Genomic DNA, 24862 nt, shown 5'->3' with positions numbered 1-24862 from the left:
ATTGACAGAAAGTGGGTGTTTCTGGGTGGAAACTGGCCGTTTTATGGGAGTGTGCGAAAAAACGCTGGCGTTTCTGGGGAAAACGCGGGAGTGTCTGAAGAAACGGGGGAATGTCTGGGCGAACGCTGGGTGTGTTTGTGACGTCAAACCAGGAACGAAACTGACTGAACTGATCGCAATGGCTGAGTAAGTCTGGAGCTACTCAGAAACTGCTAAGAATTTTCTATTCGCAAATCTGCTAATCTTTCGTTCGCAATTCTGCTATGCTAAGATACACTCCCAGAGGGCGGCGGCTTAGCGTGTGCATTGCTGCTAAAAGCAGCTAGCGAGCGAACAACTCGGAATGAGGGCCATGGTTTTGCCCAATTGCTAACAGAATTCCTGCTGCGATCAACTTGGAATTACCCCCTATATCTCTTAACCCATACCCCTGCACAGTGTAGTCAGCACTAGCAGAGATAAAGGAGAGATATGGTAACTAAATCACAGAGAAAAATACGTAATACAGTATATCTTTGTGAAAATCCTATTTCTCTGACGTCCTAGTGGATGCTGGGAACTCCGTAAGGACCATGGGGAATAGCGGCTCCGCAGGAGACTGGGCACAACTAAAGAAAGCTTTAGGACTACCTGGTGTGCACTGGCTCCTCCCACTATGACCCTCCTCCAGACCTCAGTTAGAATCTTGTGCCCGGCTGAGCTGGATGCACACTAGGGGCTCTCCTGAGCTCCTAGAAAAGAAAGTATATTTTAGGTTTTTTATTTTCAGTGAGATCTGCTGGCAACAGACTCACTGCCACGAGGGACTAAGGGGAGAAGAAGCGAACCTACCTGCTTGCAGCTAGTTTGGGCTTCTTAGGCTACTGGACACCATTAGCTCCAGAGGGATCGAACACAGGACCCGACCTCGATCGTCCGGTCCCGGAGCCGCGCCGCCGTCCCCCTTACAGAGCCAGAAGCATGAAGATGGTCCTGAAAATCGGCGGCAGAAGACTTCGGTCTTCAACAAGGTAGCGCACAGCACTGCAGCTGTGCGCCATTGCTCCTCATGCACACCTCACACTCCGGTCAATGATGGGTGAAGGGCGCTGGGGGGGGGCGCCATGAGCAGCAATATTAACACCTTGTCTGGCAAAATAAGCACAATATATAGTCCTAGAGGCTATATATGTGTAAAATACCCCTGCCAGGATCCATAAAAAAGCGGGAGAAAAGTCAGCCGAAAAAGGGGCGGGGCTATCTCCCTTAGCACACTGGCGCCATTTTCTCTTCACAGTGCAGCTGGAAGACAGCTCCCCAGGCTCTCCCCTGTAGTTTTCAGGCTCAAAGGGTTAAAAAGAGAGGGGGGGCACTAAATTTAGGCGCAAATCTGTGTATTATAGCAGCTATAAGGGAAAAATCACTGTGGGTAGTGTGAATCCCTGCATTATACAGCGCTCTGGTGTGTGCTGGCATACTCTCTCTCTGTCTCCCCAAAGGACTTTGTGGGGTCCTGTCCTCAGTCAGAGCATTCCCTGTGTGTGTGCGGTGTGTCGGTACGGCTGTGTCGACATGGTTGATGAGGAGGCTTATGTGGAGGCGGAGCAGATGCCGATAAATGTGATGTCGCCCCCTGTGGGGCCGACACCTGAGTGGATGGATAGGTGGAAGGTATTAACCGACAGTGTCAACTCCTAACATAAAAGACTGGATGACGTAACAGTTGTGGGACAGCCGGCTTCTCAACCCGCGCCTGCCCAGGCGTCTCAAAGGCCATCAGGGGCTCAAAAACGCCCGCTACCTCAGATGGCTGACTCAGATGTCGACACGGAGTCCGACTCCAGTGTCGACGAGGTTGAGACATATACACAATCCACTAGGAACATCCGTTGCATGATCTCGGCAATGAAAAATGTGTTACACATTTCTGACATTAACCCAGGTACCAAAAAAAGGGGTTTTATGTTTGGGGAGAAAAAGCAGACAGTGTTTTGTTCCCCCATCAGATGAGTGAATGAAGTGTGTGAAGAAGCGTGGGTTCCCCCGATAAGAAACTGGTAATTTCTAAAAAGTTATTGATGGCGTACCCTTTCCCGCCAGAGGATAGGTCACGTTGGGAGAATACGGCCACTTTGAAGGAGCCTGCTGATAAAAAGCAGGAGGCTATCCTGAAGTCTGTATATACACACTCAGGTACCATACTGAGACCTGCAATTGCCTCAGCATGGATAGTGCTGCTGCAGCGTGTTCTATTACCCTGTTAGGACAGGGATACTATTTGCTAACCATAGAGCATATTAAAGACGTCGTCTTATATATGAGGGATGCACAGAGGGATATTTGCCGGCTGGCTTCTAGAATTAATGCAATGTCCATTCTGCCAGGAGGGTATTAGGGACCCGGCAGTGGACAGGCGATGCTGACTTTAGAAGGCACATGAAGATTCTGCCTTATAAGGGTGGGGAATTGTTTGGGGATGGTCTCTGGGACCTCATATCCACAGCAACAGCTGGGAAGGAAAAAATTTACCTCAAGTTTCCTCACAGCCTAAGAAAGCACCGTATTATAAGGTACAGTCCTTTCGGCTTCAGAAAAGCAAGCGGGTCAAAGGCGCGTCCTTTCTGCACAGAGACAAGGGAAGAGGGAAAAAGCTGCACCAGACAGCCAGTTCCCAGGATCAAAAATCTTCCCCCGCTTGCTCTGAGTCCACCGCATGACGCTGGGGCTCCACAGGTGGAGCCAGGTGCGGTGGGGGCGCGTCTCGGGAACTTCAGCGACCAGTGGGCTCGCTCACAGGTGGATCCCTGGGTTCTGCAAGTAGTATCACAGGGATACAAGCTGGAGTTCGAGGCGACTCCCCCTCGCCGTTACCTCAAATCGGCCTTGCCTGCTGCCCTCGAGGAGAGGTAGTACTGGCGGCAATTCACAAGCTGTACTTCCAGCAGGTGATAATCAAGGTACCCCTCCTTCAACAAAGCCGGGGTTACTATTCCTCAATGTTGGTGGTTCCGAAACCAGACTGTTCGGTGAGACCCATTCTAAAATGTAAATCCTTGAACACTTATATACGAAGGTTCAAGTTCAAAATGGAATCGCTCAGGGCGGTTATTGCAAGCCTGGACGAAGGGGATTACATGGTATCACTGGACATCAAGGATGCTTACCTGCATGTCCCCATTTACCCTCCTCACCAGGAGTACCTCAAAATTGTGGTACAGGACTGTCATTACCAATTCCAGACGTTGCCGTTGGTCTGTCCCCGGCACCGAGGGTATTTACCAAGGTAATGGCCGAAATGATGATACTCCTTCAAAAAAAAGGGAGTTCTATATATCCCGTACTTGGACGATCTCCTTATAAAGGCGAGGTCCAGGGAGCAGTTGTTCGTCGGAGTAGCACTATCTCGGGAAGTGCTACAACAGCACAGCTGGATTCTGAATAGTCCAAAGTCGCAGCTGGTTCCTACGACGCGTCTACTGTTCCTGGGTATGGTTCTGGACACAGAACAGGAAAAAGGGTTTCTCCCGGAGGAGAAGGCCAAGGAGTTGTCATCTCTAGTCAGAGACCTCCTAATACAAATACAGGTGTCGGTGCATCAATGCACGCGAGTTCTGGGAAAGATGGTAGCTTCTTACGAAGAAATTCCATTCGGCAAGTTCCATGCAAGGATCTTCCAGTGGGATCTGTTGGACAAGTGGTCCGGGTCGCATCTTCAGATGCATCGGCTGATAACCCTGTCCCCAAGGGCCAGGGTGTCGCTGTTGTGGTGGCTGCAGAGTGCTCATCTTCTAGAGGGCCGCAGATTCGGCATACAGGACTGGGTCCTGGTGACCACGGATGCCAGCCTTCGAGGCTGGGGGGGCAGTCACACAGGGAAGAAACTTCCAAGGACTATGGTCAAGTCAGGAGACTTCCCTACACATAAATATTCTGGGACTAAGGGCCATTCACAATGCCCTAAGTCAGGCTAGACCCCTGCTTCAACACCAGCCGGTGCTGATCCAGTCAGACAACATCACGGCGGTCGCCCATGTAAACCAGCAGGGCGGCACAAGAAGCAGGATGGTGATGGCAGAAGCCACAAGGATTTTCCGATGGGCGGAAAATCATGGGTTAGCACTGTCAGCAGTGTTCATTCCCGGAGTGGACAACTGGGAAGCTGACTTTCTCAGCAGACACGACCTCCACCCGGGAGAGTGGGGACTTCATCCAGAAGTCTTCAAAATGATTGTACACCATTGGGAAAAGCCACAGGTGGACATGATGGCGTCCCGCCTCAACAAAAAGCTAAAAAAATATTGCGCCAGGTCAAGGGACCCTCAGGCGATAGCTGTGGACGCTCTGGTAACACCGTCGGTGTACCAGTCGGTGTATGTGTTCCTTCCTTAGTATTCTCAGTACCTTGGGTATGAGAGGCAAAGACGGAGGGGAGTAAGAACTATACTCGTGGTTCCGGATTGGCCAAGAAGAGCTTGGTACCCAGAACTTCAAGAAATGATCTCAGAGGACCCATGGCCTCTGCCGTTCAGACAGGACCTGCTGCAGCAGGGGCCCTGCCTGTTCCAAGACTTACCACGGCTGTGTTTGACGGCATGGCAGTTGAACACCGGATCCTAAAGGAAAAAGGCATTCCGGAGGAAGTCATTCCTACGCTGATTGAGGCTAGGAAAGATGTGATCGAAAAACACCGCATATGGCAAAAATATGTTGCTTGGTGTGAGGCCAGGAAGGCCCCAACGGAGGAATTTCAACTGGGTCGATTTCTGCACTTCCTACAGTCAGGAGTGACCGGGCCTAAAATTGGGTTCCATTAAGGTCCAGATTTCGGCTCTGTACATTTTCTTCCAAAAAGAACTGGCTTCACTGCCTGAAGTTCAGACTTTTGTTAAGGGAGTGCTGCATATTGAGCCCCCGTTTTGTGCCTCTAGTGGCACCGTGGGATCTCAACGTGGTGTTGGATTTCCTGAAGTCGCATTGGGTTGAGCCACTTAAATCCGTAGAGCTAAAAATACCTCACGTGGAAAGTGGTTATGCTGTTGGCCTTGGCGTCGGCCAGGCGTGTATCAGAATTGGCGGTTTTGTCATGCAAAAGCCCTTATCTGATTTTCATATGGATAGGGCGGAATTGAGGACTCGTTCCCAATTCCTTCCTAAGGTGGTATCAGCTTTTCATGTGAACCAACCTATTGTGGTGCCTGCGGCTACGTGGGACTTGGAGGACTCCAAGTTACTGGACGTAGTCAGGGCCCTGAAAATATGTTTCCAGGACGGCTGGAGTCAGGAAAACTGACTCGCTATTTATCCTGTATGCACCCAACAAGCTGGGTGCTCCTGCTTCTAAGCAGACTATTGCTCGCTGGATCTGTAGCACGATTCAACTTGCACATTCTGCGGCTGGACTGCCGCACCCTAAATCTGTAAAAGCCCATTCCACGAGGAAAGTGGGCTCTTCTTGGGCGGCTGCCCGAGGGGTCTCGGCTTTACAACTTTGCCGAGCTGTTACTTGGTCGGGTTCAAACATTTTTGCAAAAGTCTACAAGTTTGATACCCTGGCTGAGGAGGACCTTGAGTTGCTCATTCGGTGCTGCAGAGTCATCCGCACTCTCCCGCCCGTTTGGGAGCTTTGGTATAATCCCCATGGTCCTTGCAGAGTTCCCAGCATCCACTAGGACGTCAGAGAAAATAAGATTTTACTCACCGGTAAATCTATAAATCTAGTCAGTAGTGGATGCTGGGCGCCCGTCCCAAGTGCGGATTGTCTGCAATACTTGTATATAGTTATTGCCTAACTAAAGGGTTATTGTTATGAGCCATCTGTTACTGAGGCTCAGTTATATTTCATACTGTTAACTGGGTATAATATCACGAGTTATACGGTGTGATTGGTATGAGTCTTACCCGGGATTCCAAATCCTTCCTTATTGTGTCAGCTCTTCCGGGCACAGTATCCTAACTGAGGTCTAGAGGAGGGTCATAGTGGGAGGAGCCAGTGCACACCAGGTAGTCCTAAAGCTTTCTTTAGTTGTGCCCAGTCTCCTGCGGAGCTGCTATTCCCCATGGTCCTTACGGAGTTCCCAGCATCCACTACGGACTACGAGAAATAGATTTACCGGTGAGTAAAATCTTATTATTAGATAACACCTGACGCACCAAGCCCCCCTCAGGTTATGGATTATAGGGATAGCAGGTTGAGTGAAAGACACGAAATGGACACCACTCAGCTATCAAATGCACACACAGAAAGTCACAGTTTGTACAATGCAGAGGTTATTACTGACAATAATACTGCACTGGACTAGCTTACACAGCTATATAACAATAGATATAACAGTACACAGTAAGAACAGGATGTATATCACAGGGTAATTGTACTATAAAACCCTGACTAAGGCCCTCATTCCGAGTTGTGTGCTCGCAAGCTGCTTTTAGCAGCATTGCACACGCTAAGCCGCCGCCTACTGGGAGTGAATCTTAGCTTAGCAAATTTGCGAACGAAAGATTCTCAAAATTGCGAATAGAAATTTCTAAGCAGTTTCTGAGTAGCTCGACACTTAATCTTCCAGTGCGATCAGTTTAGTCAGTTTCGTTCCTGGTTTGACGTCACAAACACACCCAGCGTTCGCCCAGACACTCCCCCGTTTCTCCAGCCACTCCCGCGTTTTTCCCAGAAACGGCAGCGTTTTTTCACACACTCCCATAAACGGCCAGTTTCCGCCCAGAAACACCCACTTCCTGTCAATCACACAACGATCACCAGAACGAAGAAAAAATCTCGTAATGCCGTGAGTAAAATACCAAACTTCTTAGCAAATTTACTTGGCGCAGTCGCAGTACGAACATTGCGCATGCGCAGTTTGCGGAAAATCGCTGCGATGCGATGAAAAAGAACGAGCGAGCAACTCGGAATGAGGGCCTAAGTGCACTCTTTCTTAACTATCACTGTCTAAAAAGGCAGGTAGAATACTTAAGTGTCATGTGAAGGCACAGCACTGACAACCAGGCAGCTTTACATAGGAGGATTTGCCCAAGCAGTCCCAGGAACAGTGAGCTGAGGGATAATGGCACCGCAGACACTGACAGGGAGTGAGGAAAAGAGAGATATGCAGCTCCAGGGCGGGAACACTTGCTAGAAATGGCGCCCTGGGGCTGGGGGAGGGGCTTCAGGTCTAAGCCTTATCCCCTCTGCTGGCAAAACCACCGGGTACTGTGGGCGATATAAGAATTGGTTTAGAGAGAGAACCTGACCTGCGCCCATGCCCTGGTGATCTAGTGGGATCGCCTGTACTGCCACAGTGTCCGCCGCCAGCGCGCGCGGCCCGCCTCCCACTGACCGCGCCAGATCGCGATAAAGACCGGGTCCCGCAAGCGGGACCCACTTACCACCTCCCGAAGCGCGGCCACGCGATCCTGGAGAGCCCCAGCCGTGTGTGTCTAACGTGAAGAAAACCGGAGCCTCCGCTGTAGGTACCCGGCAACCAGGGCTCGGGAGTGTACAGCACTGCTGGGGAGAGCTGGAGCTGCAGCAGTGAATGTCACAAGACATTTACCACCGCTGCTGCCCCTGAAGTCTTCACTTTTTACCTCATAAAAAGCTTTTCTTAGGGCTGCTTGGAGCAGCCCCTCTGTTAAGTGCCTGCTTTCTGCAGCACCAACTTACAAAACTGAGCTCCTGTGCTGGGAGGCGGGTTGATATAGGAGGCGGCGCTGTGCATTCTGGGAACAGTCAAAGCTTTGAGCCTGTTTGTGCCTCGGATCAAGATCCTACTCTACACCCATTGTCCAATCCTTGTGGAGCCCAGTGTACCCCGCAGCAGAAATAGATATTTATTTATTTATTGGTGTCTTTATCCGTAAGTATCACTCTGCTGTTCTAATGTGATGTTTAAAAATGTTCTCAGTTGACCGCCGGCAACTCGATTGCCCTCCGTTCTCAGTACACCGTATTTTTTTAAAACTTTTTGGTAATATAACTTGATACAACTTTTTCATTCTATATTTTAGATTTCCTAGCAACCCAATTAGAAGTACCAATGTTTTGTTGTACAAGTTATGTAAAGCGCTGCGGAGCCTGTATGGCATTGTATAAATAAAAATTAAGCAGTTTGCTGTAAGCAATATAAGCAACGACAGTATATGTTCCAACCACACTGTATATTTCCTCAGTGGACACCGAAAGATGCAATTGCTAACCTAAAGATTAATGGGAAATGTGATGATGTCATGCACCTTCTGATGGAGGAGCTTCGGTTGGACGTTACCAAATATGACAGGTGACTTGCTTTGTATTTCTGTGGCCCATGTGGCAGTTCTTCACCCTGACATATGGCGTGCTCTCACACAACTTTATGTTTCCTAGATCTCAGGACCCAATTTTCTCTATGGCTGTACCCCTGCGTCCTGGAGAAGAAGGTAGTCACACTCGAAAACCCATCCAGGCCGTGGAGATTCACCCTGTGCCCCCAGAGCAGACTATGCCAGTCTCAGAAGAGCCTCTCAGTGGCGGCTGGTTTGGGAGAGGATACACCAAAGGAAGAAAATCAAAAAGATAGCGATGTAGTTTTTATTATCCCACTGGCTCTGAATAGGTGTAACATTGCACAATCCCACTGAGCCATGCTGTTTGCACAGTGTCATATTTTTGTTTTTGTTTTTAATTTTTATTTTTTTAATAAAAATGTTTTATTAGACCTGTCTGTCGTTTATAAAAACAGTTCAGTGTAATACAAGTCTGCCCAGAGTAAAAATGGCCGCGGTGTCGGAGCGTTTGTGGTTTCTATGGCAGCGCTACGTGTGCATCACTTCCGGGGGCGCGCCTTGGTGACACTTCCGTTTGGCTGACACTTCTATCTTAAAGATGATTCGGAACGGACACGACGGCCCCGCCCCGCAGCGGGATATGTCCCGGAGAACCGTGCGGGTGTGGTGCGATGGATGGTGAGATGGGCGGCGATCTGCTGCTGTTATTATCCCCCTTACGTCACTGGGCTTGATAGAGTGCGGCGCTGTATACGTCTAACACAGTGTATATACAACATGTATGACAGGCTGCAACGTGTGTGGGAGTGGGTGCAGTGTGATGCTCCTCGTTCTGTATTGGCTTTCAACGTTAGAAAAAACTGCGCAAGTTGTGTATTAATATCTTAATATTGTGAGGGTGTATAATCTCTATAGTGTGTTTTGCATATTTTCATGTACAGTGGGTGGGGGTTAAATCCCATTAGGATGATCACGTTGTATTTGTGCTACAGTCACATGAATGTAGCAGGGTTACATCAGGTCATGTTACATTATGTAGTTTATGCAGAAGTCCATGAAATCTCCATGATTGCAGTGTCCCTGTAACCTTGCGTAGATTACACAGTGACACTTGAAGTCATGCCATGTAGTAAAAGTTTACTAATTGGTTATCTCCTGAACTTGTAGCTGAGCAGTGACCGCATTAGTACAACGTGTCCTGTGATTGTGACCTTTGCGCTGCTCCCAGTATTTTCTGAGAAGAGATAAACATTATTTTGAAGAGAGTTCCCCCCCCCCCCCCCCCTTCCTAAGTATGATGAGTAATGTTAAATCTAACAAACAAAAACTTTGATCCATACACAAGACCTACAGATCCACAACCTCAAAGCAAGAACAGCAAATCACATAGCTTCATATACCTAATTTCTCTGACGTCCTAGTGGATGCTGGGGACTCCGTAAGGACCATGGGGAATAGCGGCTCCGCAGGAGACTGGGCACAAAAGTAAAGCTTTAGAACTACCTGGTGTGCACTGGCTCCTCCCCCTATGACCCTCCTCCAAGCCTCAGTTAGATTTTTGTGCCCGAACGAGAAGGGTGCACACTAGGTGGCTCTCCTGAGCTGCTTAGTGAAAAGTTTAGTTTTAGGTTTTTTATGTTCAGTGAGACCTGCTGGCAACAGGCTCACTGCATCGAGGGACTAAGGGGAGAAGAAGCGAACTCACCTGCGTGCAGAGTGCATTGGGCTTCTTAGGCTACTGGACATTAGCTCCAGAGGGACCGATCACAGGCCCAGCCATGGATAGGTCCCAGAGCCGTGCCGCCGGCCCCCTTACAGAGCCAGAAGACAGAAGAGGTCCGGAAAATCGGCGGCAGAAGACGTCCTGTCTTCAACAAGGTAGCGCACAGCACTGCAGCTGTGCGCCATTGCTCTCAGCACACTTCACACTCCGATCACTGAGGGTGCAGGGCGCTGGGGGGGGGCGCCCTGAGACGCAATAAAAACACCTTGGATGGCAAAAAAAAATGCATCACATATAGCTCCTGGGCTATATGGATGAATTTAACCCCTGCCAGAATACACAGAAAAACGGGAGATAAGGCCGCCGAGAAGGGGGCGGAGCCTATCTCCTCAGCACACTGGCGCCATTTTCCCTCACAGCTCCGTTGGAGGGAAGCTCCCTGGCTCTCCCCTGCAGTCACTACACTACAGAAAGGGTTAAAAAAGAGAGGGGGGCACTAATTACGCGCAGTATTAAAAATACAGCAGCTATAAGGGGAAAAACACTTATATAAGGTTATCCCTGTATATATATATATATATAGCGCTCTGGTGTGTGCTGGCAAACTCTCCCTCTGTCTCCCCAAAGGGCTAGTGGGGTCCTGTCCTCTATCAGAGCATTCCCTGTGTGTGTGCTGTGTCGGTACGTTTGTGTCGACATGTATGAGGAGAAAAATGATGTGGAGACGGAGCAGATTGCCTGTAATAGTGATGTCACCCCCTAGGGGGTCGACACCTGAGTGGATGAACTGTTGGAAGGAATTACGTGACAGTGTCAGCTCTGTATAAAAGACAGTGGTTGACATGAGACAGCCGGCTACTCAGCTTGTGCCTGTCCAGACGTCTCATAGGCCGTCAGGGGCTCTAAAGCGCCCGTTACCTCAGATGGCAGATATAGACGCCGACACGGATACTGACTCCAGTGTCGACGGTGAAGAGACAAATGTGACTTCCAGTAGGGCCACACGTTACATGATTGAGGCAATGAAAAATGTTTTACACTTTTCTGATAATACGAGTACCACCAAAAAGGGGTATTATGTTCGGTGAGGAAAAAACTACCTGTAGTTTTCCTGAATCTGAGAAATTAAATGAGGTGTGTGATGATGCGTGGGTTTCCCCCGATAACAACTGATAATTTCTAAAATGTTATTTGCATTATATCCTTTCCCGCCAGAGGTTAGGGTGCGTTGGGAAACACCCCCTAGGGTGGATAAAGCGCTCACACGCTTGTAAGAACAAGGGCTCTACCCTCTCCTGAGATGGCCGCCCTTAAGGATCCTGCTGATAGAAAGCAGGAGGGTATCCTAAAATGTATTTACACACATACTGGTGTTATACTGCGACCAGCAATCGCCTCAGCCTGGATGTGCAGTGCTGGGTTGGCGTGGTCGGATTCCCTGACTGAAAATATTGATACCCTAGATAGGGACAGTATATTATTGCCTATAGAGCATTTAAAAGATGCATTTCTATATATGCGTGATGCACAGAGGAATATTTGCCGACTGGCATCAAGTCTAAGTGCGTTGTCCATTTCTGCCAGTAGAGGGTTATGGACACGACAGTGGTCAGGTGATGCAGATTCCAAACGGCATTTGGAAGTATTGCCTTATTAAGGGGAGGAGTTATTTGGGGTCTGTCTTTCAGACCTGGTGGCCACGGCAACAGCTGGGAAATCCACGTTTGTACCCCAGGTCGCCTCTCAACATAAGAAGACGCCGTATTATCAGGCGCAGTCTTTTCGTGGGCAAGCGGGCAAAAGGTTCCTCATTTCTGCCCCGTGACAGAGGGAGAGGAAAAAGGCTGCAGAAATCAGCCAGTTCCCAGGAACAGAAGCCCTCTCCCGCCTCTGCCAAGCCCTCAGTATGACGCTGGGGCTTTACAAGCAGAATCAGGCACGGTGGGGGCCCGTCTCAATGAATTTCAGCGCGCAGTGGGCTCACTCGCAAGTAGACCCCTGGATCCTTCAGGTGATATCTCAGGGGTACAAATTGGAATTCGAGACGACTCCCCCTCGCCGTTTCCTATAGTCGGCTTTACCGATGTCTCCTTCTGACAGGGAGGCAGTTTTGGAAGCCATTCACAAGCTGTATTCCCAGCAGGTGATAATCAAGGTACCCCTCCTGCAACAGGGAACGGGGTATTATTCCACACTGTTGTGGTACCGAAGCCGAACGGCTCGGTGAGACCGATTCTAAATCTAAAATCTTGAACACTTACATACGGAGGTTCAAATTCAAGATTGAGTCACTCAGAGCAGTGATTGCGAACCTGGAAGAAGGGGACTACATGATGTCTCGGGACATCAAGGATGCTTACCTTCATGTCCCAATTTACCCTTCTCACCAAGGGTACCTCAGGTTTATGGTACAGAACTGTCACTATCAGTTTCAGACGCTGCCGTATGGATGGTCCACGGCACCCCGGGTTTTTACCAAGGTAATGGCCGAAATGATGATACTCCTTCGAAGGAAGGGAATTTTAGTTATCCCTTACTTGGACGATTCCCTGATAAGGTTAAGATCCAGGGAACAGTTGGAGGTCGGTGTAGCACTATCTCAGGTAGTGTTGCGGCAGCACGATTGGATTCTCAATATTCCAAAATCGCAGCTGATTCCGACGACTCGTCGTCTGTTCCTAGGGATGATCCTGGACACAGTCCAGAAAAAGGTGTTTCTCCCGGAGGAGAAAGTCAGGGAGTTATCCGAGCTAGTCGGGAACCTCCTATAACCGAGCCAAGTCTCAGTACATCAATGAAAGGGTTCTGGGAAAAATGGTGGCTTCCTACGAAGCAATCCCATTCGGCAGATTCCACGCAAGAACTTTCCAGTGGGACCTGCTGGACAAATGGTCCGGGTCGCATCTTCAGATGCATCAGCGGATAACCCTGTCACCAAGCACAAGGGTGTCTCTCCTGTGGTGGTTGCAGAGTGCTCATCTTCTAGAGGGCCGCAGATTCGACATTCAGGACTGGGTCCTGGTGACCACGGATGCCAGCCTGCGAGGCTGGGGAGCAGTCACACAGGGAAGGAATTTCCAGAGCTTATGGTCAAGCCTGGAGACATCACTTCACATAAATATCCTGAAGCTAAGGGCCATTTACAATGCTCTAAGCTCAGCAAGACCTCTGCTTCAAGGTCACCCGGAGTTGATCCATTCGGACAACATCACGGCAGTCACCCACGTAAACAGACAGGGTGACACATGAAGCAGGAGGGCAATGGCAGAAGCTGCAAGGATTCTTCGCTGGGCGGAAAATCATGTGATAGCACTGTCAGCAAGTGGGGACTTCACCCAGAAGTCTTCCACATGTTTATAAAACTCGACAAGTATTGCGCCGGGTCAAGGGACCCTCCGGCAATAGCTGTAGACGCTCTGGTAACACAGTGGGTGTACCAGTCAGTGTATGTGTTCCCTCCTCTGCCTCTCATACCCAAGGTACTGAGAATTATAAGATGGAGAGGAGTAAGCACTATATTCGGGCTCCGGATTGGCCAAGAAGGACTTGGTAACCGGAACTTCAAGAGATGCTCACGGAGGATCCGTGGCCTCTACCTCTAAGAAGGGACCTGCTCCAGCAAGGACCCTGTCTGTTCCAAGACTTACCGCAACTGCGTTTGACGGCATAGCGGTTGAACGCCGGATCCTGAAGGAGAAAGGCATTCTGGATGAAGTCATTCCTATCCTGATCAAAGCCAGGAAAGATATAACCGCAAAACATTATCACCGCATTTGGCGAAAATATGTTGCGTGGTGCGAGGCCAGTAAGGCCCCGACGGAGGAATTTTCAACTAGGTCGATTCCTACATTTCCTGCAAACAGGAGTGTCTATGGGCCTGAAATGGGGGTCCATTAAGGTTCAAATTTCGGCCCTGTCAATTTTCCTCCAAAAAGATCTAGCTTCAGTCCCTGAAGTTCAGACGTTTGTGAAAGGGGTACTGTATATACAGCCTCCTTTTGTGCCTCCGGTGGCACCTTGGGATCTAAATGTAGTTTTTGGGTTCCAAAAGTCACATTGTTTTGAACCACTTAAATATGTGGAGTTAAAATATCTCACATGGAAAGTGGTCATGCTGTTCGCCCTGGCCTGGGCCAGGTGCGTGTCAGAATTGGCGGCTTTATCCTGTAAAAGCCCTCATCTGATTTTCCATTCGGACAGGGCGGAATTGAGGACTTGTCCTCAGTTTCTCCCTAAGGTGTTTTTCAGCGTTTCACCTGAATCAACCTATTGTGGTGCCTGCGGCTACTAGGGACTTGGAGGACTCCAAGTTGCTAGACGTTGTCAGGGCCCTGGAAATATAGGTTTCCAGGACGGCTGCAGTCAGAAAATCTGACTCGTTGTTTATTCTGTATGCACCCAACAAGCTGGGTGCTCCTGCTTCTAAGCAGACTATTGCTCGTTGGATTTGTAGTACAATTCAGCTTGCACATTCTGTGGCAGGCCTGCCACAGACAAAATCTGTAAAAGCCCATTCCACAAGGAAGGTGGGCTCATCTTGGGCGGCTGCCCGAGGGGTCTCGGCTTTACAACTTTGCCGAGCAGCTACTTGGTCAGGAGCAAATACGTTTGTAAAATTCTACAAATTTGATACCCTGGCTGAGGAGGACCTGGAGTTCTCTCATTTGGTGCTGCAGAGTCATCCGCACTCTCCCGCCCGTTTGGGAGCTTTGGTATAATCCCCATGGTCCTTACGGAGTCCCCAGCATCCACTAGGACGTCAGAGAAAATAAGAATTTACTTACCGATAATTCTATTTCTCGTAGTCCGTAGTGGATGCTGGGCACCCATCCCAAGTGCGGATTGTCTGCAATACTGGTACATAGTTATTGTTACCAAAAAAATCGGGTTATTGCTGTAGTGAGCCATCTTTTCTAGAGGCTCCTCTGTTTTTATGCTGTTAACTGGGTTTAGATCACAAGTTATATGGTGTGATTGGTGTGGCTGGTATGAGTCTTACCCGGGATTCAAAATCCTTCCTTATTGTGTACGCTCGTCCGGGCACAGTATCCTAACTGAGGCTTGGAGGAGGGTCATAGGGGGAGGAGCCAGTGCACACCAGGTAGTTCTAAAGCTTTACTTTTGTGCCCAGTCTCCTGCGGAGCCGCTATTCCCCATGGTCCTTACGGAGTCCCCAGCATCCACTACGGACTACGAGAAATAGAATTATCGGTAAGTAAATTCTTATTTTAAGATGCACACAGATCACACAAAATGCCTAATCTTGGCAGAGTTACACAAGCTCTTTCTTGTAAAATGCAATGTAGCACTGAACATTTGTTCTGTATGTATTGTCTTACCACTTTTTGAATTAAATGGTTTTGGCTAAAACGGCAATGTATGTTACGCTTTTACACACAAGCCCTGGTCGTAGCTATATAATTACGGGTTTCATCAACCTGGATCTCGGCCTTAGACCTCCTCTCGCACAACAACAAAATCGGGGAAATTCTCGGTCGGATGAGTTCACCCCAGACCGGTGTCGTCCAGATTAACAGTGCAGGTTTTAGTGCTATCCAGGCTTCAACACAGATGGTTGAAAATAACTGAGGTACTAATTATGTCACCTGTGCTCAAGCATGGATATCACTATGACCTGGACTACTAGGGTGAGATTCAAATGTTAGTCCACCACCCCCTCCCGGCTATGATCACGCCCTCCGGCGGTGTTCTACCACCGGAGGTAGTGAGCTACAATGCGCTTAAAGAGACCTGTTTGGGCGCCCAAACAGGTCTTTCTCACAATCGTTCCTATTAGTTTAGTCGGGTTTAGGTGCTTTGTGTACCTAAACCCAATGGTACTAGGGGCGATAACGGGGTCCATTTGAATATTGCCCCTCTATCTCCCATCACTTTAGTGTTAAGATTTGAATTCCCCTCTGTGTGCCTTGCAGGCCGAGGCTGTTAATGCCTTATCTAGAGAAAGATGTTGCTCATTGCCAGGGCCGGTGTAAGGTTTCTCGACGCCCTAGGCAAAACTTCAGCCTGCTGTGCCCCCCCCCAAGGGGTGAGATGCAGGGGGAGGTGTTGTGACCAGCGGTCACATAACTACATCCCGTGCTTGCTGTTTCTCCAATACCTTGTGTGTATATATATATTTCCGAACGATGTCTCATTCAGAGCAGACACGGCACTCCAGGTCTTTCATATAAGCAGATTTAATAGCCACAACAGCAAAGCTTGTATACATACATATCCAGGGTTGCAAGTTCAGGAGTGTATTTCATGTGTGGCATAAAGCAGCAGTAACATCAGCACAAGCATAATCACAATGCAGCATTTCGGGCCACAGCTGGACCGTTCATCAGGCTTTGCAAGTGCTCAAATAAGACAAACATGAACATAACACACAACATGAATCTCACCTAAATAGCATCCCCATGCCGGCATTCAGGTCCATGGTCCGGCATGGAGCTTCCGGTCTCCCGAAGGCGCAGTACAGTGACATCATCAAAAAGCGTCGGTAACCATAGCAACCCAGCCGCACATGACGCACCTACGTCGCCACAAGGCTGGCGACCGGACAGGGAGACACTGTGATAAAACATAAATTCCCATGAGATAATAGACCCCATGAAAAAAACATATATTAAACATGGATGTTTTATATATATATATATGTTTTTTTGTGGGGTCTATTTAGGTGAGATTCATGTTGTGTGTTATGTTCATGTTTGTCTTATTTGAGCACTTGCAAAGCCTGACGAAGGGTCCCACTGTGGCCCGAAATGCTGCATTGTGATTATGCTTGTGCTGATGTTACTACTGCTTTATGCCACACATGAAATACACTCCAGAACTTGCAACCCTGGATATGTATGTATACATGCTTTGCTGTTTTGGCTATTAAATCTGCTTATATGAAAGACCTGATTACTTGACAAAGGCACAAAGGCAGTTGCAATATTCTTTAAGTGCCGGACTTTCTTGAGACTGTGTGTGTGTATATATATACATATATATATATATATATATATATACATATACATACAATTATATAATGGAAGAACAATGGCGGCACTCTGGAGACTTTGTTCAAAGAGGTGAAAAAATCAGTGCAGTTTAATCAACGTTTCGGGGGTACTGGCCCCCGTCTTCAGGATACACTCACAAAGTCACTTTGTGAGTGTATCCTGAAGACTGGGACCAGTACCCCCGAAACGTTGATTAAACTGCACTGATTTTTTCACCTCTTTGAACAAAGTCTCCAGAGTGCCGCCATTGTTCTTCCATTATACTTATGCTGACTGCTGTGTCTGCAAGGAGGGCACCGGCACAGGAGCCTTGCTCAGCCTGTCCAGAGGGGAGTGCCAGACTTGTTTGTTCTATATATATATATATATATATATATATATATATATATATATATATAATAAATGAAAGACAGTATAATAAAAGGCTAATGCCGCTCCTCACCTGTTTGGGGGGGGGGGGGGATTCAAGTGTTTTGCGCGCTGGCAGACACTATATGGCGCCTGACTGAGCAGTTCAAGTGTTGCTACGTCCGGGCGTGCACAGCCACTGATATTACTGCTATGATGTTCCGTCATTTTGACGGGCTGGTAACTAGTGTGTGTGTGTGTATATAAACAGATAGGCGGCACTCACGGACTTTTCAAAGCCAAAGAACAGACGTGACTCTGCCCTTGGTGCTTAACGTTTCGGTTGCTTCTGATGACGGTTGAAATAAACCGAAACGTTAAGCGCTAAGGGCAGAGTCACGTCTGTTCTTTGGCTTTGAAAAGTCCGTGAGTGCCGCCTATCTGTTTGTATATACCGCATGTGGATGCTTTGGATGGTACCAGGCTCGCTGCATCTAATTTGAGTGCCTTAAGTGCTGAATATCTTCCGTGTGTGTGTGTGTGTGTGTGTGTATGTATGTGTGTATGTGTATATATATATATATATATATATATATATATATATTCTATACCTCCGGCACTCAGACTGTCGGCGACGGGAGCTGTCCTGTAAATAAATGTAATCTTTCCCCCTTCCAGCATCCCAGCACCTCCAGCCCTTATATATTTAAGGATGCACCTTCAGCCATGCCCTTTACTGTATAGATTTAATAATCCCACCCCTTAAGTATTTCCCCCCTCTCCCTTAAATGAAGCTCTCACTTACCCAAAGAGCTACCGGTCCTTAATCCTGCCGTGTCTGGTGGTGCAGGTTATACACAGTGAGTGATTGCAGCCTGTGTCGCGATCATGAAGGGTAGGGCGGGGGAAGGAAGGAGGGGGGCTATAATATTCATGATGCAATTGCGGGGGGGGAAGGGAGGGGTGTTATCGTAGAGAGGGGGTGTAACATGTGGGGTGAGATCGCGGGAGTCTGTGGTGCGGGGCGGCAATACGTGGATCGTTTTCGTGGAGAGGAGGTAGAAGCACTGTAACAATAGCCGGCAGGACGCTGCTTACTCTGGGCGGGATGTACTAACCTCCGCCACTTTTCTCTGCACTCTGACACTCCCCGCTCCGCTGCCCACCGCTCCCCTGTCTGCTTTCTCATCCCCTTCTTCTGCTTGCACCAAACAGCCAGGGGGAGCGCAGCGATGAGAGAATACAGTGGCCGCGGCGGTGAGCATAGAGCCGCTGCCGATGGGTTACGAGCGCTGCACAGATGCCGCGGCCGCCCAACTGTTATCAGCCGCCAGCGCTATCATTGTGATTGTAACCCATGGGCAGAGGCTCTAATACTCTATGCACATAGAGTAAGCAGCGTCCTGACGGCTATAGTTACAGTGCTTCTAACAACTGTCTTCTCCTCTCCGCGGTAACGCTCCACATATTGCAAGGGAAAAGGAAAAGAAGGGAAGCATCCATCGGCAGCGTGACCGCCCTCTAGTGGCTGCCGCCCATAGGCAGCTGCCTAGTGGTGGCGCCGGCCCTGCTCATTGCAATTGAATGTTATGTAACCTATGAAGAAATCCGTGCAGTGGGTGAGGGAAAGCATCAAAACCTTATACTGTACATAATGCCACCCGCACTAAGTAATATATATAATTAGACACTGTATTATAACTTTAGGGAGAAAAGCTAAAAATTGACAGCAAAAGAATAAACTTCATTCATATTTCAGTCCTGGCCTTAAAACATATCTGTACATACTTGCCATCCTACAGTAGCTTATATATTCTTTTCTGCTACTACAATTATCCTATTGGTTTGAATTGTTCTATATTACGAACATAACATGCAGTACAGGATCCACTGTATTTCTGAGCAGCACTACATAGGGTGGGGGAGGGGTTCCTGTTCTACTTCCAGATAATGAGCTTCCTCTTATTGGGGCAGATGTATTAACCTGGAGACGGCATAAGGAAGTGATAAACCAGTGATATGTGCAAGGTGATAAAGGCACCAGCCAATCAGATTCTAACTGTTAATTTACATATTGAAGCTGATTGGCTGGCGCCTTTATCACCTTGCACATATCACTGGTTTATCACTTCCTTATGCCTTCTCCAGGTTAATACATCTGCCCCATGGATTTTTTGGGTGGGTTATACAATTTAGGGAGGGAGAGGGAGTTGTGCTCATCTCCATCCAGCAATAAAGCAAATCATCATAATTGCTCTTGTTAATGTTTTTTTTTTGTTTTGTTTGTTTTTTAAATGTATCACTAAATATCGATTTACAGCAAGCTCTGTATTGCACAGAACTCCAGATATTGTAGTTAATGGACTAAATATGCAAAAATTACTAGCAAGAGATAGCAACATGTGTACATGTCATAAAATAAAGCAAAATATACATTTACAATATTACTGCATAATAGAAAATAAAGCAACATTGCAGTATATCTGATCAATAATTCAAAACATGTACATAATCATACCATAATGAGGGAGAAGCAGCTAGGTTAAAGGCCCATACACACTTGCCAATAGAATGAGCGACGTCGGTCATTTTCCCCCTCCCTGAGCGATATCGCTCATTTTATCGGCAAGTGTGTATGCCACCAGAGACGACCGATGCGCGGCCCTGCGGGTCGGCAACGATCGTCGCTGTCGCCAGTGCATGCGTGCAGGATCTGGACTTGTCGTCCACGACCTGAGCGATATGAGTGGTCATATCGTTCAGTGTGTACAGTCGGCCGCTGACCGGCCGGCCCGGGAGGGGGAAACATTAGACGACGTCACTTATAGAGCGACATCGTCTAATGTGTACGGACCTTAAGAATCCTCATGCCAGATAAAATATGCTAATATTACTCTCGCAAAACATTCATTCCATCCAGCTCAGTGTTTCATACAAAATATCCGGACATAGGGCCTAATTCAGACCTGCTCGTAGCAGCACATTTGTTAGCAGATGGGCAAAACCATGTACACTGCAGGGGGGTGTGTGTGTGTGTGTGTGTGTGTGTGTGTGTGTGTGTGTATATATATATATATATATATATATATATATGTGTGTGTGTGTGTGTAAAACGTCAAATTTCATTAGAACTCCTTGTCCCATTCATTAACATATATATGTATACAGCAGTTTTCTGCCACATGATATTTATTCCAGTGTCACTTGATGAGGTAGGTATGTTTATTTACCATATACTTGTCCTATATTGTATTCAACTGTAAGTTCCTGTTTTCCTGATTTGATTATATGTTTATGTATTCTGTAATTGGGCGCTGCGAAACCCTTGTGCGGCCATATAAATAAAGGATAATAATCTTTGAAGACTCCTAAAAAATGTCATCACACTGGTCTGAACTTTGACTCCTCCCATACATATAACACAAATCTACAGTTTCCAGATGCTTCTGGTATTTCCCACACTTCCTCGGCACACACCACCTCATGATGCCAACACTGACACTCCTGATAATCTACCAATCACAGCATTATCCACAGCCACAAATCTATAATTAGTATAGAAGAAAGAGGCACATAGAGATGCACAGGCCGCATACAGAAAGGGAGAGAGTACAATAGTAAAGTGAAAAAAGATATAATGCAAATAATATTTATATAATAAAATCTAGTACTGTTCGGAGAAACAGACGGGTGATGGTGCAGTGTGAGGGGAGTGCTGAGGAGCGTAGGAGAACTAGCAGTGCCTGGGACTATCTATTTTTATATATGTCTTTTTGGGAGGCAGTCAAGTTGCCAGCTGCTGGGATCCCGGAGGTCAGGATACCAACACCGTAATCCCGACAGCCAGTGAAATACCACTGCCCGGAATTCCCGGTCAGGTGGTGGTCCACGACACAACCCCGAGGGATAATATAACCCTACGTCGGCACCAGGCCTGAAGCGTGGCGAATCCGCAAAGGGTACACACTGGTCTCGCCGCCCGTATTCTAGCTGTCAGGATCCCGCCGTCGGTCTCCTGACCGCCGGAATCCCGACAGCAGAGATATCATACTGAATCCGTGTTGTTGTTTTTTTCCCCCTCCAGCTTATACGTTTAACTGCTGGAAACTTTTTAATGTTATAAAAAGTAACAGCTGGCAAATTTTAGGCTTTTGTGAATTCTGTCTGCTGATGTTTACATGTTAATCGATCAGTGTTTTCTTCCAGTTGTTACCTGTGTGTTTTTTCTGATAAGAATTGCCCAGTGTCATTACTAGGAGCTGAGCTGTCCTTGAGAAGAGGTGTAACCTGGTGCCTAAAGGGCCCTACTCACTTGGCGATGTGCCGCCGAGGTGCCCGACGGCCGATACGGCCGACGAGCGACCCGGTGACGGGGGGAGTGAAGTTTCTTCACTCCCCCCGTCACCCGGCTGCATTGAAGTGCAGGCAAATATGGACGAGATCGTCCATATTGGCCTGCATGCACAGCCGACGGGAGACCAGCGATGAACGAGCGCGGGGACGCGCATCGTTCATCGCTGGAGTCTCCACACTGAAAGATATGAACGAGTTCTCTTTCATTTATGAACGAGATCGTTCATATCTTTCAGAATATCGCCAAGTGTGTAGGGCCTATAACATTTCCTGCTGTAAGATGAAAGCAGTGGCCTGGCCTCTGGGAGGGGATGTTCTAGCTATGGGTTATGTGAGGTGAGGGTGGGAGTGTACATGAGATTTGTGTGTGCCAATTCATTCTTTCACTAATTATCATGAGTAGAATGATTTAGTATTGGTCCTTATTCATGACCCGCATAAACAAGTTTAGCAAAGCAGCCCTGACACCTGTAAAGGTGTGTACACACGGTGAGATTTAGCCTTGCGAATTTGACTATTTAGTCAAAATCGCAAGGAAAGTTAGTGCAAATCACACTGTGTTAGGCAGCTTGCGATACCGATGTGCACTCCTGCGGGATGGGTATCGCAAGGAAAAATAGACTGTGCAGGAAAGTCAATCTTGACTATAAAGTGTACTATCTAGTACAAAGTCAAAATTGTCACTTAGTCAAAATCTGTGCTTCTGAGGGAGTTCAAGGGAAATCGCATCAAAATCAGAGATAGTCACTATCTCACCGAGTGTATGCACTTGAATATGCATCCTTCAGTTATTGTAGTTAAGTTTATCTTGCTTCTCAGATCAATAATTTGCTACTAGGATTTGCAGTTTGTGTTTTGAGTTAGGAAGCGCCATTGTGTCATCAGTAAAGTTAAATGCTTCATCTTATTCAGGCATAATTTTGTAGTGTCATTGATGGACAAATAAATGACGACATGCAAGATTAAGGTTTTTTTTCTTTCCTTGGGCCTCACTTATACAAAGAGACACACACATACGCAGTGGTGTAACTTCATTCCAGACGCCTGAAGGCAAGATAACCTGTTTTCTGCTGCGGGGTACACTGGGCTCCACAAGGATAGACATTGGGGTGTAGAGTAGGATCTTGATCTGAAGCACCAACAGGCTCAAAAGCTTTGACCTTCTTCCCAAGATGCATAGCGCCGCCTCCTATATCACCCCGCCTCTGTGCACAGGAGCTCAGTTTGTAGTTGGTGCTTGCAGTGCAAGCATGTAACAGGAAGAGCTGCTCACAGCAGCTCTATAAAAGCTTTTTCTGAGGAAAAAAGAAGACTATAAGGGCTGCAGCAGAGGCACAGATTGTGCTGGATGTTAGTAGACATTGCCTGCTGCAGCTCCATCTCTCCCCCAGCGGCGCTGTACACTCCCGAGCCCTGGTTGCCGGGTACCTACAGCGCAGGCTCCGGTTTTCTTCACGTTAGACACACACGGCTGGGGCTCTCCAGGATCGCGTGGCCGCACTTCGGGAGATGGTAAGTGGGTCCGCTTGCGGGACCCGGTCTTTATCGCGATCCGGCAGTACAGGCGATCCCACTAGATCACCAGGGCATGGGCGCAGGTCAGGTTTTCTCTCTAAACCGGTTTTTATATCGCCCACAGTACTCGGTGGTTTTGCCAGCAGAGGGGATAAGGCTTAGACCTGAAGCCCCTCCCCCAGCCCCAGGGCTCCATTTCTAGCAAGTGTTCCCGCCCTGGAGCTGCATATCTGTCTTTTCTCACTCCCTGTCAGTGTCTGCGGCGCCATTACTCCTCAGCTCACTGTTCCTGGGACTGCTTGGGCAAATCCTCCTATGTAAAGCCACCTGGATGTCAGTGCTGTGCCTTTACATGACACTTAAGTATTCTACCTGCCTTTTTAGACAGTAATAGTTAAGAAAGAGTGCACTTAGTCAGGGTTTTATAGTACAATTACCCTGTGATATACATCCAGTTCTTACTGTGTACTGTTATATCTATTGTTATATAGCTGTGTAAGCTAGTCCAGTGCAGTATTATTGTTAGTAATAACCTCTGCATTGTACAGACTGTGACTATTTGTGTGTGCATTTGATAGCTGAGTGGTGTCCATCTCGTGTCTTTCACTCAACTTGCTATCCCTATATTCCATAACCTGAGGGGGCTTGGTGCGTCAGGTGTTATCTAATATAGGATTTTCACAAAGATATACTGTGTTACGTATTTTTCTCTGTGATTTAGTCACCATATCTTTCCTTTATCTCTGCTAGTGCTGACTACACTGCGCAGGGGTTTGGGTTTAGAGGTATAGTGCTGCTGATAATTGTACTGTGTTACCTCAAACTGCAAGTTATGTCATGTCTGCTTCTGAGGGTAACGGTTCTGGGGCGGAACACACTGTTGTTGTTGCTGAAGCCACAGACACATATGAGGAGAATATACCAGCTGTGGGCTCTGGTTCTGGGGGCTCCTTGCCCCCCAGTGGGACTGTGGCAGCGGAGGCACATACTGACCCACCGTGGGACGCTTTTTCCATGCTTCTGCATACGCTAGTTCATAAACTAACACCCCCTATGGGACCCCCAGTGCCGGTACAACCGTATGTGGTCCCTGCAGCTAACCCGCCGTGGGCGGACGATTTATCTGCTCAATTAAAGAAGTTGAACCAGTCCTTGACTACTAAAAAGTCTGACCAACGCTCGCCTAGGTCCAAGAGGTCCTCTAAGCGAGCGCTTGTCTCCTCACAATCCACTGCTGTCACTGACACCTCGTCTGATGAAGACGGCGCATATACTGACCCCACAGGTTCTGACTCAGATACGGCTGATGGGGAGGGTAGTTCACATGTGAATGTTCCTGATCTTTTGGAGGCTATTAAGTTAATTCTGCAGATTACGGATGATCCCGAGCCATCCGTCCCTCCTAAGAAACCAGATAGGTTCAAGCGTCAGAAGGTGGTTAAACAAGTTTTACCTCACTCTGACCACCTAGTGGATATACGTCAGGAACCCTGGGAAAACCCGGGTACGAAGTTTGTGCCTCAAAAGAAGATGCTGACTCGCTATCCCCTCGTGCCAGAGCTGTCTAAGAATTGGGAAACGCCTCCTCCAGTGGACTCACTCACATGTGGCTAGGATGGTGGTTTCCTCAGCTCTACCTGTCACTACCGTCACGTCTCTAAAAGAGCCTACGGAT

General features: G+C 47.9%; 2 protein-coding genes across 4 annotated transcripts in view; both read left to right on the top strand.

Annotated features, from left to right (window-relative positions):
* SIRT7 (sirtuin 7) overlaps positions 1–8666 on the top strand; it is a 73995-nt gene extending 65329 nt beyond the window's left edge. Inside the window, exons 9-10 of the mRNA XM_063961215.1 lie at positions 8143–8249; positions 8336–8666. Coding sequence (XP_063817285.1) covers positions 8143–8249; positions 8336–8528 — 300 coding nt within the window. The 3' untranslated portion in view covers positions 8529–8666. The remainder of the gene's footprint in view (positions 1–8142; positions 8250–8335) is intronic.
* A 131-nt stretch (positions 8667–8797) lies between these two features.
* The window catches only part of PCYT2 (phosphate cytidylyltransferase 2, ethanolamine), a 92183-nt gene continuing 76118 nt past the window's right edge, over positions 8798–24862 (top strand). The window contains exon 1 of one of the 3 annotated variants that reach the window (XM_063961217.1): positions 8798–8913. In XM_063961217.1, the coding sequence (XP_063817287.1) occupies positions 8834–8913 (80 nt within the window). In that variant the 5' untranslated portion in view covers positions 8798–8833. Of the gene's footprint in view, positions 8914–22952; positions 23185–23500; positions 23521–24862 lie in introns of those variants that run through there. The other 2 variants (XM_063961216.1, XM_063961218.1) reach the window with 2 other exon arrangements.

Source organism: Pseudophryne corroboree, chromosome 3 (genome assembly GCF_028390025.1).
Source record: "Pseudophryne corroboree isolate aPseCor3 chromosome 3, aPseCor3.hap2, whole genome shotgun sequence".
Taxonomy (NCBI): Eukaryota; Metazoa; Chordata; class Amphibia; order Anura; family Myobatrachidae; genus Pseudophryne; species Pseudophryne corroboree.
This window is presented reverse-complemented; position numbering and strand designations above follow the sequence as displayed.